The sequence below is a fragment of the Epinephelus fuscoguttatus genome, linkage group LG13 (genome assembly GCF_011397635.1).
Source record: "Epinephelus fuscoguttatus linkage group LG13, E.fuscoguttatus.final_Chr_v1".
Taxonomy (NCBI): Eukaryota; Metazoa; Chordata; class Actinopteri; order Perciformes; family Serranidae; genus Epinephelus; species Epinephelus fuscoguttatus.
The window spans coordinates 19,845,298-19,863,667 of record NC_064764.1 but is presented as its reverse complement, the minus strand read 5'-3'; the positions used below and the strand labels follow the sequence as shown (position 1 = coordinate 19,863,667).

The 18,370-nt window shown below is 38.3% G+C and overlaps 2 protein-coding genes across 2 annotated transcripts; both read right to left on the bottom strand.

The window, feature by feature from the left end:
• Positions 1-6,455: 6,455 nt before the first annotated feature.
• sumo3b (small ubiquitin like modifier 3b) lies at positions 6,456-10,560 on the bottom strand. Its single transcript, XM_049594624.1, has 4 exons — positions 10,404-10,560; positions 9,217-9,345; positions 8,989-9,060; positions 6,456-7,841 (listed from the first exon to the last, which is right to left on the bottom strand). Exons 1-4 carry the CDS (start codon positions 10,422-10,424, stop codon positions 7,776-7,778), a joined length of 288 nt encoding a protein of 95 aa, XP_049450581.1. The 5' UTR covers positions 10,425-10,560; the 3' UTR covers positions 6,456-7,775.
• A 1,726-nt stretch (positions 10,561-12,286) lies between these two features.
• pttg1ipb (PTTG1 interacting protein b) lies at positions 12,287-16,719 on the bottom strand. Its single transcript, XM_049594818.1, has 7 exons — positions 16,497-16,719; positions 16,148-16,203; positions 15,915-16,023; positions 14,307-14,412; positions 13,821-13,886; positions 13,475-13,521; positions 12,287-13,048 (listed from the first exon to the last, which is right to left on the bottom strand). The coding sequence occupies exons 1-7, from the start codon at positions 16,702-16,704 to the stop codon at positions 13,005-13,007; spliced, it is 636 nt and encodes a 211-aa protein (XP_049450775.1). The 5' UTR covers positions 16,705-16,719; the 3' UTR covers positions 12,287-13,004.
• Positions 16,720-18,370: the final 1,651 nt, after the last annotated feature.

Here is an 18,370-nt window from a genome sequence, read left to right as displayed (position 1 = left end):
CTTTCCTGGAGCCAAGAAAAACAATTTTAAAGTCTGTCATGTGATCAAAATGTAAAATCTATGATCCAAGTGGGAATTTGCGGGCAAGGTCAGAGAGAGAAACGCTACTCTACATATTCAGCAGGTCGAAATACCAAGGAAGTAAACCCGGTAGCTAAAGACCTTTTTGGGATATGCTCCAGGTGAGCAACTCCACTGGAATGAACAGACACCACTTTGACATCCCATATCAAAGTATTATAAATATACACACCTTTTACTGTTTGTGGGTTGTAGCTAGCTAACAGAGCAACATGGAGATAGGAAGAGAAGTGTGCTTGGATATCAGAGGGCAAACCTTTGTTTTCATTTCCAAAACAATGTGGCAGAGGTTGAATTATTTAATTGAGGTCATCGTCTCTTCCCCGTCTTCCTCCTGATCTAACAGCAGTCCGCTCAGCAGTGGAAGGATTTGATTTAAATCCCTCTTGTAACAGTGCACTGCTCAAATATTCTGTTTCACTGGAAAATACCTCACGGTACAAAAGTTGAGGAATTTATAACCTTTGTGTAATGGTGACTTTAAGCCTGGATCCCCTTCTGGCCCTTATAACTGTGGTGAATATGTTCGTACATCTTCGCCCCACATTTCTACAACAGAGGGAAAATTGTAACTATTCATGGTTAGTGATGAATAAAATGTAAGTTAACACTTAATTAGTATTCTTGTGTTTATGTTACGACAGACTGTATATAATCATGGACAATGCATCTATTCTTCCTCACTTTGTAAAAAATGAAGCCAAAATATCCCAAATACGGGCGCTGCCATCTTATGTTGATGCCATTAGGGGCCAGAGTTTGCCGGGCAGCTATCATCTTCCCGCCCATTCATCTGTCCAACCCAATTTTGGAAAAACAGATTGACACAAGACATCAAACACTGTTTTATAGCCTCAAATAACTAATTAAAACCAAACTTAACAGAAAACATTAATCAGCATGATAAGAACTACATAAAATGACACAACCATCTTTGAGAAATATTTATTTGAAGTTTACTTTGATTTTTGGCTCATGTCCCATCCTAACAGGGAGGGGGCAGGGTTTATGGCAGCCAGCCACCAGGGGGCGATCAAAATGTTTTGGGTTCACTTTTTGGGGAGTTGTCATACTCAGTGAATGTTACCTGTGCTACCTGCAGCAGCTTACACCATTGTGAGCATACTTGTGCGGTGATGTGTCTGTCACTCTGCAATTACACTTCCAAAACACTAGTCAGTGGCTGATGTTTCTGTGAAGTGGTGTTAAGTTTAGTTGATTCAAAACACACCCAAAACACACTTTTAACATGGCTTAATAGAGACAATTTCAAACACAAGTACACAAAGCATTTGTCTTTATCTTGACACATTTTCCCCGCAAATACAACATGCTAATGTTTTTAGCACAAGCCTATGGCATTTTAAGTTGTATAAATTAGCTTAATGGCTAGCGGACTTTCCTCTACTCATATGAAGGCAGGGACAACAGAATCATATAAGAAAGGTAACATTACAAAATTCTGCTCCATTACAGGTCACAAGGTTCACTGACAAAACAACTGTCTTATACTAAACACGTTTTCCAAACAAATAAACGTTATTAGCACAAGCCTATGGCATTTTACATTGTGTAAATTAGCCTAATGACGAGTGGAGAGTTTCTCTGCTCATATCAAGCCAGGATAAATTCCAAAGTATAAATCACACACAAGACTCAAAATGTTAAAATCACATGTGACCCAAGCCTGCACCAGAATATTTACACAAACCAAGTAACCAAGTTCGAGTGATTACTTAAAAGTCATATTAGATAGTACTTTCCAAAGTAGCTTGTGAATGTGGAAACCAGCAACTGCAGTCAGTGCATCATTACTTGTTATCAACTAAACTCTAATTGTTAAAATCACTCCATTCAAGTGACAGTTTTGCCTTTTCCACAGCATTTTGACTGTGCCATGACAGGAAGAGCACAGATGTGTAACATACAACACTGATTAAATCAGCCATGACAGTGGGATAACGTGCACATCACCAAGATCCCGGAAGTGGCACACCTGAATGCAGCAATCATGATCATTATTGGTTACACCTGTGTTTGACAAGTGACAGTGCCTCATTAATTGCACTGCAGTAACAACTCCTGAAATCAAACTACATGTGGTTTAAAACAGTATGATTAATATTAGTTGTATCCTGAGCTAAAGCATGTTTGAAAACTGAAGCAATCAAAGTGGTGGCAGGCTGCTGCATAGAGTTTAAGCTTAATTGTGAGTGTGGCTGTGATGCTTTTACTCAGAAATATATGTCTTTATTTAATCTTTTTTCTATAATAAAATTCTCTGCTTGGAGGGAATGTGTGATTAGTTTAACCTTTCCTGTCTTCTGCTCTTGTCTCTAACATCTCTCCTCTGGCAATATCCTTGGGACCAAACCTTTAGCAAATACAGACAGGTCTTTTATTCAGATTATCTGAGGATTTTTGACTTTTAAATCACCCAGCGTGAGAACAATGGGCCTTTTGGACATGACATGAAAAGCACAGATGTTTTCGTACGCTGACAAGTTAAAATGTCGACTGTATAACAGGCGTCATCACTCAAAGTGATCTAAAATCCACTGTCTCTGATACATGTGTTTACTTGTAGTCTCAAAATGTAAGAATTATTGTACAACAACAACTTGATGGTAACACCAACACTGACACGTGTATGCTCCCTCAACATCTCAACATGCACTAGGATGAAATCTGATCTGCTGGCAGGGTGGGGACCACATTACGTACAAGAGGGTGACATCAGCATGCAGCAGTCTGGAGACGATCCAGAGGTTCTCCAGATGCACAGTGGATTCATTCAGGCTGCTCCGGACTGATTTGACGGGGGAGGGTGTCACATCTGAGGTTGCTGGCTGGACACACTGAGAAAGCGAAACGCGGCTGACTGACCTCATACGATCATTACGTGTTCCCAGTTAAGCTGATTTGCCCTGTCTGAAGACCCCTCCCCTGCTGTTGTGTAATGTATGTACCGAACATGTTTGTGCACTTAATGGATTTTATTTACTGACAGGATGCTGCTCATTCTGGTGATTGGTTGAACAGTAACACGTCAAGAATGTGACTGTGAAGGACAGAGCTTAAAGATCAGAATTCAGACCTACATATAGAACCAGGGTTTGATTGTTTGTTTGTTTTTTTTGTTTTTTTTTAAATCTATATTATATATCTATATAACAGGAGTTTGTACACATAAATCCAGCATTTGAGCTAAAATGAAGAAAGATGATGTGGAATATAAAATGTTTACTATTATTCAGTTTAACAAAGTGTACAAATAATTAGTGATAATAACCTAATGAGTAATGTTTATGCTCTAATGTAATATTTTTTGTTCACTCTGTAATTTTCTTTCATCATGACACTAATTACTTGTTACACATTAAAGTTTCCTGTTGAAATGAATACAAAAATATACCGTAATACAATTAATCAATGAATGATCAGTAAATAGGGAAGAAATAGTGGTGTATTTAAGGAACATGATCAGCATTACCTGCCAGAGAAAGGAGAAGGTGGCCCCTTGTTGCCCCCCTGTTCTGTGCGTGTGAACACTTTTCCTATACTGGATTGTTACATGACTCCATGTTTGCTGTGTGGTAGTCTGATTCTATTTATCAATCTAGATTGTTTTGCTGTGAGTTGCAGAGTGTTGAAGATATCGCCTGTAGAGATGTCTGCCTTCTCTCAGATATAATGGAACTAGATGGCACTCAGCTTGTGGTGCTGAAAGCGCCAAAAAATACATTTGAAAAAGTCAAGCATCTCCAATGCTTTTTAATTCACAGCAAAACATAGATAAATAAACATCGCTACAAGTAAGAGGAAAATATGTATTTTTGATTTTGGGGGTGAACTGTCCCTTTAAACAAAGCATCGCAATCTTAAATCTGTTTTTGACACTATCTTCAAAACAGAGCTCATCTGAAGGTTCTTGTCTTATCTGTTAAAAATATGCTTTAAAAATGTACATATATTTTTCAAAAAGTAGTTGCCGGTTATATATCACAAAAATCCACTGGTGAACCCCGGACTTTTGGGGCCCCTGAGGTTTGGGTTCTTCAACAGATTATTTGTTCCCAAGCGTGTGAAATGTCTTTCACACACAGATGCCTATGTGTCATTCATGTAAACATAAACTTCTAGGCATCTGTTTCTCAAATGAAAATATTTTTTATTGTTTATAAATGTAAGTGACTGTATAGTTGGACTCAATAATCCACCTACTGTATCATCTTGTTACAATAATAAGCAAACAGACCTCAGTGTATGCTGACAGCAGGGCGGTGCGTGACATAAGCAAGATGATGAATGAGCTTTAAAACCATAACAATAATACAAGGCGTCTCTCCATTAACTGCAGGGAACAATGAGGGTATGTGCTGCTTTACAAGCGTCCCTGACACAGCTGATGATGACGCACAGCACACACCAAAAGAACAGTAATGCATTGATTGGAATCTTGTCTGTTACAGTTCATGTCCGTGTGCTCTTATATATAGTAGATATATACAAACTGAGGAGGTTTTTGAATGTATGGGTTGAGGGGGCACCTTGCAGCTGTGTGTCTGAGAGGTCCGGGGAAATATGAGAGACTCCAGATATATCCACAAGGAAATATAAAATGCAAAGGAGATGCCAGAAATAAAGGCAGCACAATCAAACCACTGTGTGAGGAGCCTCACAGGGAGTTCATTTGGCTGCTCAGTTAAGTAACATCTGTGAAATCAAGTTCTCTTAAGTAAGAGAAGACTCGTGGAGTTATGGCCCTCACAAGGCTGAAGTGGAGCAACAAACGTGTCTTTGTGTTTTAATTTAAGGGCCGCAGACTTCAGTGAATCAGACAAGTAGAGATGTAGATGCAGAAGTGATCCTGGGAATCCTCAGAACAACAATGCCCTCTAATGTATGTAAAGTGTATTGCCCACTCTGCACCAGACTGCCTCATTATAAGCACAATTTAAACACATCTTTTGAGCTTAATTCTACAATCTTTTTCAAGGAAGACTAGACCAGGGTGTCTAAAGATGTCAAAAACCTAAATTTGGTGCCTTTAAGACCTTTTAAAGATCATTATTAACAACATTTAAGACAGATTTTTGGACAAATCATCTTGTCCTTATCCAAGCATTGCAGATAAGTGATTATCTCTGTCAACTTTCACTTTCACTCCACTACATTTCTCCAAAGCATCTTTGTTACCAGGGAGGGAAGGGAAGAAGGAAGCAGGGAGGAAGGGATGGCCAGACTAATGAAGGAACTGCAGGGAAGGAAAACGGGATTTTGTTCTTTAAATCAGTGATTCCCAAATGGTCCAACAACAGGGTCCTATTTTCTTCGTAGACACTTGTGTAAGGTCCACACAGTTCAATATATTCAGCATGATACTTGCGTTTGGCCATGTCTTTAAGATAGTTTGCTGCCTCTGTCAAGTAGCTGTCCATTAGTCACTCACTCTACAACAGGGAATGGCACTTCAAAGTAAAAGCTCTGTGCCAGATATTCACTGTACTTCAAAATAAAGTGTTTTTCACAAACCAGACATGTTCGCAAATCACTTGCAGCCCATTCAGAATGGACCCAGGACCCATTTTTGGACCAGGACCCACCAGTTGGGAACCACTGCCTTAAATCATTTAAGTTGTCATGTGTAATGTACACTCAATTTATTTCTACTTCCAATACTTAATGACATTCAACATCATCAAATTACTTTTGATAATTAAGTACAATAATTATCAGTTTCTTTAAGACTTTTATTCAGTATACTAATATGTGACTTCAACTTCTACCAAAGCCATTTTCTGTTAAGATATCTGTACTTTTACTCAAGTGTGGCTTTCAGGTACTTCACCCACCACTGGTTATGTATGTGGCCCAGCACAGAGGTAGGTTTTATGTGGGAATATGGTTATTAGAATGAGTTAGGTTTTTCTACATTTCGCCAACATCCAAGTGCAAGTATGAAGTGAAAATATAGAAAGAGGGTCAGTTGTAAGTTTAAACATTTGTATTAGAAAATCTTAGACAAAAGAGCTTGACTAATTTTGACAAAAATAATAATTAAAAGAAGGATAAATGGATTTAAATTAAATGTTTGTGGCAATTATATCCTCAGAAATGCAGCTTGAAGACTATTTAATGAATTTTAAGGCCTAACATCTATTTTCTGAAGGAATTTAGGACATTTTGAGGCTGCAGGACTTGCAGAAACCCTGTAAACAATCCACACAATTACAGGCGTGCTGAGATTAACCTCTGTTAATAATTGACTCTTTAACTTCAACAATAGCTAAACCAATGTCCAAAATTTATTTGCACCTCTGGTTACATGAATCAAACCACCACCAGGTTAGGAACGATTTTAAAACGCAGTCAACCCTTTAACAGTTGCATGTTTATTTACACCCAAGATGTGAATATTTCAAAGCATTCACCCTGCATTGTGCATTTTATAGCAGGTCCACACAAGTGGAAGGGAATATATAATGCAAGAGGCTGAGTATCAAACTATATTTATTGTATACAGTATAGGGACAACAAATGTACAAATAAAAAAAAAAAGAAGTGGGGGATATCTGTCAATGTCACCCTGCAAATCTAACAAATGTTAAGTTTTTTAAAATGAAGGTGAATTTTCTTATAAAACAAGATTTCTACCAACACACAAGAATCAAACAAACTAAGCATCTGTTTGGATATATTATGGACAAATGTATTCAAATTGGCAACACAGCATTGACTCAATATTCGCCTATACACTGGGTGACATATATATGAGACACTCAATATCTGCACTGGTAAAGGTGACTTAGTTTTATTCTTAAGTCCTGAATGGGTGGAGAGAAATCAATGTACACACTGAGAGAACGGTTCATCTGCTGTGCGACAACAAAGACCACTGTTACAGTCACGGTAACCCTTTACATCGACATGTTATATATTAACCAAACCCCTTTATAAAAGAACACTATTCATTTAGCTTTTTGGTCCAGAAACATTACTGTACTTTATTTACCATTGAGTCGAGGGTGACAGTATTGAGGTAACTCATTCATATGGATCTTTCTCGGCACAAGCATTTTTTTCTTGGGCATGGATACACCAAATTATTTTGAATGTTCCATTTAAAAAAAGAAGAAGGAAAAAAAAAAGACTATTAAAAGTTTATTACATGAGAAATATGTCATAATGTCATTCCCATCTACAGAGAGAAACCACAGGCTCCCATCCGGCAGATTTCCTCCATAGCTATCCTATCAAGTACACGATTTAAAAATAGTCGAGCCCACCCTGAATTTAAATGCTCACAACAATTTGGAAAACTTAAACAAAAAGATAAAAGAAAAAAAAAAGATTTTGGCATGTAGTTCAGCTTATGGTTTATGAGACATGCATGAGGTCATTTCAACATGAAAAAGAACGCAGTGGTTTCTTTTCATTACGAGCCAGATCTGATCTGAGACGTGTCCCTGCCTTGGACAATTTCAAATCATCCATTTATGTGAATAAAACACTTTTTAAAAAATTACCCTGCATCTCAAAGTTAGGATTTAGACCCAAATGAAAAACCATCTTACTTCTTTTATGTTGTGTACAGCCTGACCAAGCACAGTGGAGGAAAAAAGAATAAAGTAAAAACAAATACGACTTGAAAATAATGATGGGGGATGTTCTTCCAAGAGTCCACATCCAACTTAAGAAAAGACTCCTCCTGTCTGTTGCTGAAATACATCAATAGTGTCCTCATCCTCCATCTCCAGCTGTAACAACAAAAAATATAGATTATTCTACAGCAAAGGCAAAAACAAAAAATTAAGATAGGGCCAGCTTGAAATTAGCTTAGCTTAGCATTAACACTGGAAACAAGGGAACCAGTCAGACTGAATCTGTCAGATGAAAAAAAAATCCATCTACCAGCACCTTTAAAGACTGCTAAATAACACTTCTGTACGCAAACAAAAATGACTTGTTGTGATTTAAGGTGGGGTTACTTGCTAAAGCATTACAGATCAAACATATTTGAGGGAGGGGGGCATTAAAATTACCACAGAAAAGTGATTGAGAGGGTTGTGATGATTATTTCTTCTTTTATTACTGTACATATTTGTTAGAATATTGCTTACATTGTGCAACTAAAATGCTTGATTAATTTAATATGATCACTGCAACTGGGCCAAGAAGTGAGGATGTTTTAACAGTGGGAAAATGCCCCTCACTTCGCTGTCATGAGTCTAACACAAATTAGACATTGCAACAATATATAAAGAGAAACTGCCTGAAGATGAAACATTAAAAATCACCACTGGAACAATGTCCATCAGCTTGCTTGTAGATAACAAAGCAAGCGGCAAAATCAGTGGTTCAGCATTAACTACACTAACCTGAGTTCAACACTGAGTTACAATGGAAGAATTCATTCTTCATTCATGAGTGTTGGATCTATTCAGTGATTATTCATTGAAATACAGGAGGACCGTCTCTATGAAACAGCCTTGTTCCATCTCTATAATCATCATCTACATTAGTTATTCAAAAAACATCTGAAAAGGGCTCTAATTTGCAGTTCTCTTAACACTTCATTAATTCATTTGTAATTTATTTGAATGTTTTTTTTTCTGTAAATTGTACAACTCTAAAAAGTCCATATTACTTCTTAGGTTTAAAGAACACTTAATAGTATTTTCCATTTCATTAAAGTCCTTTTACAAGTCTCAGCTCAAGAGGAGTTACAGCACAGACACTAGACAAACTTAAAAATTGTACAAAGGCCAATGACATTACTTGTGCTGACACATTTACCCAAAAATAGAAATTAAACATGATTGACCTAGGAGAAACGCATACTCTGAACTCCAATCAATATCATCTCCATAACTAGAATACTCAAGGAGTCCAGCTTTCACCAACCTGTGCAGGTGTGTCTGTTTCATTAATCGGCTGTCCATCAAACCTAAACCTTATCTGACGAAGTGCCAATCCCTGTAAGAGACAGAAATAACATTGTAGTGAGATTTGCATTCAGTTAGTTATCACCAAACAACATAAACAACAGTAGTGTTATCAATTAAGACTAGTGTTAGCAGTAATAAAGTTAAAATCTATTGTTCGTGTTACAGACTTTCACAATGAGCTCACCTGTCTGTCACAGTACGCCTTCATTAGTTTGCTGAGGGGAGTATGCCTTTTGATTTTGAACTGTACAACTGAGCCATCCTGACCAGCTACCTTGAGGTTAATGTGGTCGTTCTCCGTCTTCACTCCCTCCTGTAATGAAAACACTCATCAGTCGCAGCAGCAACATACCTGCCTTATCTGACTTTAAACTGTGATTAAAAAGGTGGATTACTGCAAATACAACACTGCGGATGGTGTCACATATTACACATCATATTGTAGGTTGTACAAATCAGGTGCGATGACAGTCTGTGCAGGATGCATGCACCATTAAAGGCCTGGTTAGTGGTGATACGTGTAGATGCTCGTATTTTTACATACAGGAATAATATCGACTCTCACATGCTGTTGGTTTTTTTTGGCATTCAAAGTGAATCCTGCTGGCGACCACATTTTGTTCACACACAGATAAGATGAAAAATAACAGGATGGAGATTGTATTATTGATTTGATTAATTGATGAAAAAATCATTAGTAAGACAGCAACGTTTCCTCTTCCTGTTTTCAACATCTTCCGTTACAAGAGACCGACAGTATCAGGCGAGCGCCACCAGGTAACTTAGCGTTAAATGAACGTTAATGTAACCACAGGGTGATCTGCCGGTGTTCGCTCGCATGATATTAATCTATATCAGCAGCTAATTTAACTAGCCAGCTAGCTTAAGTTAGCTAACGTTACATATATGAGACAAGCTTGGTCCCAGCGGCAAACTATACCATCCAATCACCGCACACACACACAGTCGGCTCTACCCTCTGTTAGCTTAGCATGCTAGCCCATGTTCAAACTGGCGCAGACAGCCACAATGGCGCAAATGAAAGGAAAAGCACAATCATTCATTTCACTGCCCGTCCCTGGTGCCGACGTTACCCAACATATCTTTATTCAACTGTACACCAATTAGTAGCTAACAGTAGCGGATGTCGACACTATTGAGACGCTGCAAAGACAAAACTGCGCCTGGAGCCGAAAGATCCGCAAATTGGTCAACCTTTGTTTTCTCCGTCGACCCGCTCAAATGCGGTATCCGTAGCCTGGAAGCGGCGCTAGCTTAGCAGAGTGTGCTAACGGTAACTTGCAACCGGCATCATTAGCAGCTAAGGGCAAATACAGACGAGATGTTTCGTCGTAGAAACACAGTACTGACCTTTGGCTTCTCTTCAGACATTGTGCTGTTTTCCCGGGGATTAATTTATAACACAGAGACCGAGTGTTAAGGGTGAAGCGGGATATCAGTTCCTCCGGCTCTTTCGTTTGGACCAGGAGCGCGCACTGAAATTTAAAATGTGATTCGATCAGACGGGTCACGTGCTCCACTTTTCCTCGGGGCCGCGGATACGTGAGCGCGCAAGCTAATTTGCGCATGCCCGCGAGATAGGTGAAACAAAAGGGCCTTCTGCAAAGCAGGCCTTGAGCCTAGGCCAGGGCCCAACAAAGGAATTTAACCAAAGATACAAAGAGTTAACCATTAAATTGAACTCTGTTGTAGTAGGAGTCAGAAATACGACAAGCCAACTAGAAATATAATGGTAATCTTTTACTTTCTTTCAGTTTAAAGGGGAAGTAAAGACATTTTCTAAATTCATACATGTGATTCCTATGGTGTAAAACAGTCCAAAAATATGAGCAAAAACTCTCTCCAGAATCAAAAAAATGGAGTGCTAAAACTCAAATTTGTGATGTCATATGATATAAAATCTGGAGCTGCTCCATGAACAATGATTTGGGAAAATGTAAGAATCCAGGCATGTCCAAAGTCTGGCCTGGGGCCCAATTATGGCTCGCAAGTCATCTAAAAATATACTATATGTGGCCTGCCACAATGTTGGTTAATCAAGTTAGTTCACTTTGCATTTTCTGTTCACCTCATAATGGAATGAATGAATGCCTTTACACTGCATGTTCACATACGACATTTGCTGTCTCGTAAAAGAAAAACTGCTCCATTCACTCAACACACATTCACACACCCACACACTGAAATAGGATAAGGCTAAAATATGATGAATATCATAAATAAGGTGCCACAAAAAGGACAAGATAAAGTGCATATGCAGTTTTTGTACATTTGTCCATGGTAGTGCAATTCAAAGTTGTTGGGGAAGTTCAGTTTGTGTATGGCTGTGGGGTGAAAACTGTGTCTCACTTTGGAGGTGCAGCATTTCTGGGCCCTTTAGCGTCAGAGGGCAGCAGTGTGCACAGGTGGTGAAAGGGGTGAGTACTAATACAGTTTGTAGGCATGCACCAAGTAGGAACTACACATGTGGAACTAATAGATTTTTATAAACAGAAAGTAAACAAGCAAACAAATGGTTATCTACCAACAGATATTTCCTGCTAGGCCGCATATGGACACAGCAAAGAAGTGACAGCAAGGGCAGCGGCTTCCAGGAGCAGTGGAAAGTTGAATGCTTGTAACTGAAAGACAAACTATTTCCGTTGCTGTCTCAACACTTCAATAGAATAAAGTACATTTGGTTATGAAAATAGAAAACAAACCGCGGGTGCATAAAATCAGTCTCCCTTCCATTGTCTATGGAGCAGCTCCAGACTTTGTACCCTATGACATCACAAGTCTCTGAGACTTCCTTCTGTGGTTTCTGGCTTTGAGAGAGAGCAGCTCATATTCACAAATATTGATTGAACTCCCTCTGCCACGGAAATAACATATTGGAATTCTTAATGTAGGTGGTGTTCTCCTTTGAGAGAGCAGATCCTCTCTATTATATAAGGTTGAGGCAATATTCCAGGTATCAGGATAAACATTTCTTACTCTTGGGATTATCTCCAAAGCACCTCTCAAAAACAAAATCATGTCTCAAAGGATTTTGAAACAAGGCTCATCCAAATTAGCATTTTCCATCATTAAAACTGGTCTCTCTTTTGGTTATATATCCTTTTTAGTGATAGATTTCAGAAAGCATGCTGCAGATATGTGAATAGGGCAGAAAAATATTTCCACTTGTGGGGCACGTGTATTTCCTTGTAAAGTAAGAGGGTGAATTTGTATATTTAGAAATTGATTTACAATTAGAGTCACAAAAGAAAATTCGTATTTATTTAATTTTCAAATGGCCACAAGTTGTTTTTAACAACAGCTGCACAATAATCAAATCCTTCACATGGATTTTAACAACACACATTTCTTCTATCCAAGAAAATTCTGAAACAAATTCTGATCCTGATATTTATCCACAGATGAAAAAGCCAAGAGAACAGTGTAAAATTAGTTACATGTTATAAATGAACTTTTTATATAAAAATAAATGCTGACCTTTAGACATGACTGGTGATCAGTAAAATAATGTGTATTACAAATACTGTATAAAAATGACACTGCTGGTTATAAAAGAAGCACCACAAGCTATGACTTGCTCTGGAGTTGTAGAAATCTTACAATACTGCATTTTATGCAGAATAACACAGTCATGTTTGCAAATCATGGTTCAAGTGAACTAAACAGATTCTCCTACAATCATTTACATCAAAATTAAGGCAAAAGAAATATTGATAAGGCATAAATGCAGAGAGCAATGTGTATAAAATGTGAATCATTAGGTGAAGAAACATGTTTGAAATATAGTGCACACTCAGTCAAAATAATTTCAGAACATCTCGGCGACATTTTGGGGCAAACACTGAACTCAGATAATCACAGTTTCTCATGCTACATGTGGATCTCAATGTTACTGGCATCAGTAAAATCATCTTAAGGGATTTTTTTAAGGAATCATCTCAGACGTTCTTCTCAATGATCGTCCATACGGGCGTATGGATTATCCTTTGTTATACCTGAAAAGAACAACAGAACACAAGTCATATATCCCATTGTATGGCTACACGTGACTGAATTAGGAACAGGACATATACAGATTAATGAGTGTTTTGACTGTTGCATATAATTTAACAACATCACCTTGGAATTGAATCCTAGTGTATCCGTTTATCCTCTAGAGGGAGCTACTGGATCAAATTAGTTGTTTTTATTTCACTTCTTTCTCTCAATTCATGAATACTTCTGTTTCCCTATTGTTTCATCTGCTCAGGTATCATAATCTCATCCTCTTATCTTTCCCATTCCCCTTTATACATTCATTTAGCTCCTGTTTCATCACTGTGTGCATGTACACCAAGCATCTCGAGCACAAGCATCTTTGATATTCCAACATTTGCATTTATTAACCCACTCAAACCACACAAACAAGAAATTTATCTCACCATATTTCTTCCTGATTTCATCATGTCTCATCTGCATCTCATTTCTCCTGTAGGGGCAGAAACAAAGACAAATTGTTGGGACGACAGAGAACACTGGACGCACTCAAGCCTACACTGTTTGAATCCTCACTGAAGGATCGACACAAAGTACTGCTGTAATGTGATGATGGTGTATACCAAACTCTGTCAAATTTTACAAATCTGCCACGTTAAAATACAAAAACATTAATACAAAACAGTTTTCTATCTGCATCGTTAATGAGACGACAGGAAAGTTGTGTGTGTTTTTATCTGAATATATAGCTAAATAAATTATTTTCAGATCCCCTCCTCAGCAGCCATTTACTTTGCTTTCTGACGGGTCTTCCTTGCTCGGTTTTGTCGCTCCACCTTTGCATCTTCTCTACTGTTCCTAGAATATAAGAATAAATATATTGTAAATATATTGACATTCATCCTCGTCATGTAAATAAAAGTTTCATTACAATATAAATGACAACAATGTGACTAAAAGCCTGATATGCTTTGCTTTTCGCTTAATACAGCACAAGTAAATCAGTCTAATAAACTCACAATATATATCAGTCTCCTCATCCAAAAAGCATCTTTAGATTACCAAGTTTCTAGAGGAGGCTAGCCCACATCTAAATAGAAAGATCAATGTTATTTTCAGAGCTAAGCTGCAGTTACAAATTCTGGCAGGCTTCTGGAGACGGCGGTGTCAGCCCGGCCTCGCAGAAAAACAACCCCATTGTGTTTCCCCCGTCCTCCTCCTTCCACGTCGACCCAGACTTCACAGCCAACACTTCACGTGACTACACTTAAAGCTCACCCATGTCTTTCACACTTGCAGCAGCAGCAGAGGCAGCAAAGGAGGATGGCGATGATGATGATGCCCCCCAGCACGGACATGGTGATGATCAAAATCTGGAAGTTGACTGGAAATCAAAAGGCAGACACACAGAGAAAAAGAAAACACTGGAAATAAGTCAATGATAAGCCATGCATCATATTATAAATCCTATTAAATAGACAGCACTGCCTCTTTTAGACTTGAGGACTTAAGGAACAAGAAATTTTGGCCAGTTTGAAGTTGTTTTTGCTTCTTCTGCAGAGAATAAGCACCATAATTAGTAGGACTGGTGGAGAAAATCAATACAGCATAGAATTGTCGTTATTTTGTGTGGCATTATTGTGTCAATACATAGATGCTAAGTATGGAATTTTTAAAATTGAAAAATGATTAATATTGCAAATACAAATCGAGCTTTTGGTAGCCTACTTGAGAAATAAAATCAGTTGCTTTTTCAGTCCACTAGATGCATTTTGCGCCGATTAAAATGAGTGAAGTGATATGAACAAACTGATGTTGACATAGTTTCCTTTGGAGACATAATTTGCAGTTGAGAAAATGTACTACATCGCAGTATATTCCAATATATGTTAACCAAATACTCATATGGCAAGCATATCATGTGTATATGTTTAAAATCCAATAATGTAATGTGACCTAAGTATCGTGATAATATCATGGGCCCTCTGGTGATTCCCACCATTAATAATTAGTCAGATGAGTATTCTGATTATGAAGATTTACTTTACCTGAAAAAAGTCCTACACTAGGGCTTACACGGTCAGGCTCCCTCTCATGTAGCTGAACTACTTCACCTGTGTTCTTCAGCTCGCTCTCTTCGATCAAATACGCTACCTTTGTTGTCTGTCCCTCGCATTCGCCTTAAGACATGAGGTGATTGAGCTTTTATGGCCGTAGCACCTAAATTTTTATATGCTGCCTGCTCCCTTATGATCTGCTGACTCTGTGGTTTCTTCTAAAAGCCAGCTAAAGACACAGCTGTTTTGACAGGCGTTTGGGAAACCTGCACGTACCAGAGCTGTACTTTGTCAAATTTTGTGTATTACTGTTGTGTAATGTGAATTCTTCTCTTTTTTCCTTGTCTGTGCAAAAAGTTTTGCTAGTTGTGCACTTCTCACTAGTTGGCTCACACGGTCACTTTGCCTTTATGATTTCTGTCTTGTCGTATGTTGCCCTTGTGAGGCACTTTGTGTCCTATGTCTGTGAAAAGCTCTATATAAATGCATTTACTTATTTACTTATCATTTCATTATTCTCCTGATTATTGTTTCTATTGGTGGAATAACTGCTTGACTTCTAAAATGTCAGAAAGTAGAGATAAGTGCCTCACAACTTCCTAAAGAGCGAGGTGATGTCTTTAAATAGCCTTTTAGATATTCACTTTACTCTCAGGCAAGACAGAAAAAAACAGCAAATCATCACAATCAAGAAGCTATGACAAATGTTTGGCATGTTCGCTTGAAAAATGAGTCAAACAATAGTCAAAATGCTGTTAAATTTTTCCAGGATATATACCCAGGTTTGGCATTCATGGTATTCTGAGGCCTAAGGTTTGGTCAGTCTTACCCCAACACACCCCCCATCGTGCATCATTCAGTGGACACACACTCCTGGGGGGCAGGATCCTCCTCACTGGGTAGTCAACACATAGTTTGGTAGGTTCACACCACAAACACTGCAACAAAGAAGCAACAAACACTGGGCTTAGTATCTTATCTTTGATATTTACAGCAATACATCCACAACAAAAGTGAAGACAATGATATTGTTTGTGTTTGGCTGGAGTTTGGGAGACTCACTGTCACATTCTGCAGACATTCAGCACAGCTGGTGTTGGATCTTAAGGCACAGGGAGCTGAAATAGAGAAGTTGCAGTGTGTGTTAGGCTCAAGAAAGGAAATCAAATTCTGCCCACAGTGATAAATCATCAACAGTTTGCAGTGACTCACACAGTCAGGCACAGTTTGTAAAAAGTAAAACTAGACCAAAGTCTGCTTGGGAGCCATTACCATGAATTATTAAGATTATTTCTGCTCCTATGATGAGTGGAAATCCATTTTTCTGCTGTCATGTGACACCCTCCTGACCCAAGTCTTGCAACATAAAACAAAGCACAACAGTTGAAGCTTTAACAAAACACACACTCACCCGGAGTTGGAGCAGGAGTGGCTGTCTGCGCCTCTGTGCTTATTATAACACCGTATAAAATCAGAGCAAAAACAAAAGCTGGAGCTGTGTAAGCGCCGGACATCATGAGACGAGTTAGAGCCATCGACTGCGTGGAGGCAGCGACCAAACTAAAGGTTTCTGACTCAAACTGGAGGGTGGGCCTCATAAACATAAGGGCTGACGTCATGAACTCCTGACGCTGGTGTCATGAAAACAGCTGCAGAGTGAAACATGTCACTGAAATAATGTGTTAGTGATGCCAGAGGATGGAAGACAACGAGGCACCATTTTCATCACGCTTTAACTAAAGACTTCATCAATGGTTATCCGGTTTAAGCCATTAATAATAACGTGTTATGGGTTGCCAGGTTGTGACAGATCTCTCAAGCTGTTTATCCTCCTTCGGCATTATTTGTCTTTTACAACTGCAGACATTTAAAAGCAGATTGTTGTAAAAGCCCTTTATTAATGTCTTAAAATTATGTGTTATTTTCAGAGGTGGGACCAAGTCTTTGATTTACAAGTCACAACTAAGTCTGAAGTCTTTGCACTCAGGTCCCAAGTCAAGTCTCAAGTCCTCACACATGCACACGTCACCAAAATGCCATTTTAAATTTACAAAACTCAGAAAGGTTTTCTAAACACTGTGTTTTTCTGTTAAAACAATTGTGACTGAACTTAATCATTAAAAAAAGGAGTGTTGATATTTCACTTTCATAGCATACAGGCTGCTCTATATTGTATGTCCCTCTGGAGTTGCCGTAGGGCAGAGGAAGTTTTAGGGGTGACGTTCCGCTGTTATGAGGGGCTCATGCATGTGTGAGAGTTTTGGTGTGAAGAAAAATAAATGGGCAGCGGTTGCTGTTGGAGCTGTGAAAAATAAATAAAATAAAATAAAATAAAATTAATTAATTAATTAATACATACATAAATTGTGAGCCCCAGAGTATTACACCAAAACTCTCACACATGCATGGGCCCCCTATAACAGCAGAATGTCACCCCTTTCTCTGCCCTATGGCAACTCAAGAGGGACATACAATATAGACTATAGTCTGTTACAGCACTATTAACCAGTACCATCCACTCACAGCCCCCACATTAGCTCACAAACTATGTTAATATTCGCCTCAAACAAAGTTGGCAGGTCTTGCATCTCCATCTGGTGGATCTGGAGAATTAAGTGTTGTCAGTGTTAATGCAGGAAATGAACTGATTCATGGCACAGTGTTTTAATAACATACTTTTTAATCTTTGGCTTTGGGGGAAGGTAACACATTTTTTTTTTAAGTCAAAAGTCCAACAGGCACCTCCTGTTAAAGGTGATCTGGGCACATTGGACTGGTAGGAGGCCCAGAGGCAGACTCAGAATATACTGGAGGGATTACATATCTCGGAAAAATGGATGGATGGAAGTCCAACTGAAGTCACAAATCATTGGTGTTAAAGTCCAGTTGGAGTTGTAAGTCTTTTTTGATTTTGACAAGTCTAAAGTCATATAATTGATAGCTAATTGGAAAGTTACATCCATTACCCTTTAAAATGAATTAATATAATTTAGAACTGGTCCACAAATATTTTATGAGCATAATTTATTTGTTGCAACTTTAAAAAACAACTTTATGGGGGTACCTGTTCATGAAATTTAGATAAACGGTAGCTTTTCCTGTCTTTACATCATTCAAACTACTTTAGCTCACAATAACATATAAAATAACAAAAGAGCCACAAATTCCAATATCCAGCCCTTTACAACATGTTCATACATAAAATTCTAAAGTAAAAATATAAATATTAATACAGTATTTGTTACTGTAACCACATGCCTGATCTTCCAGAGCAGTTTATATTTA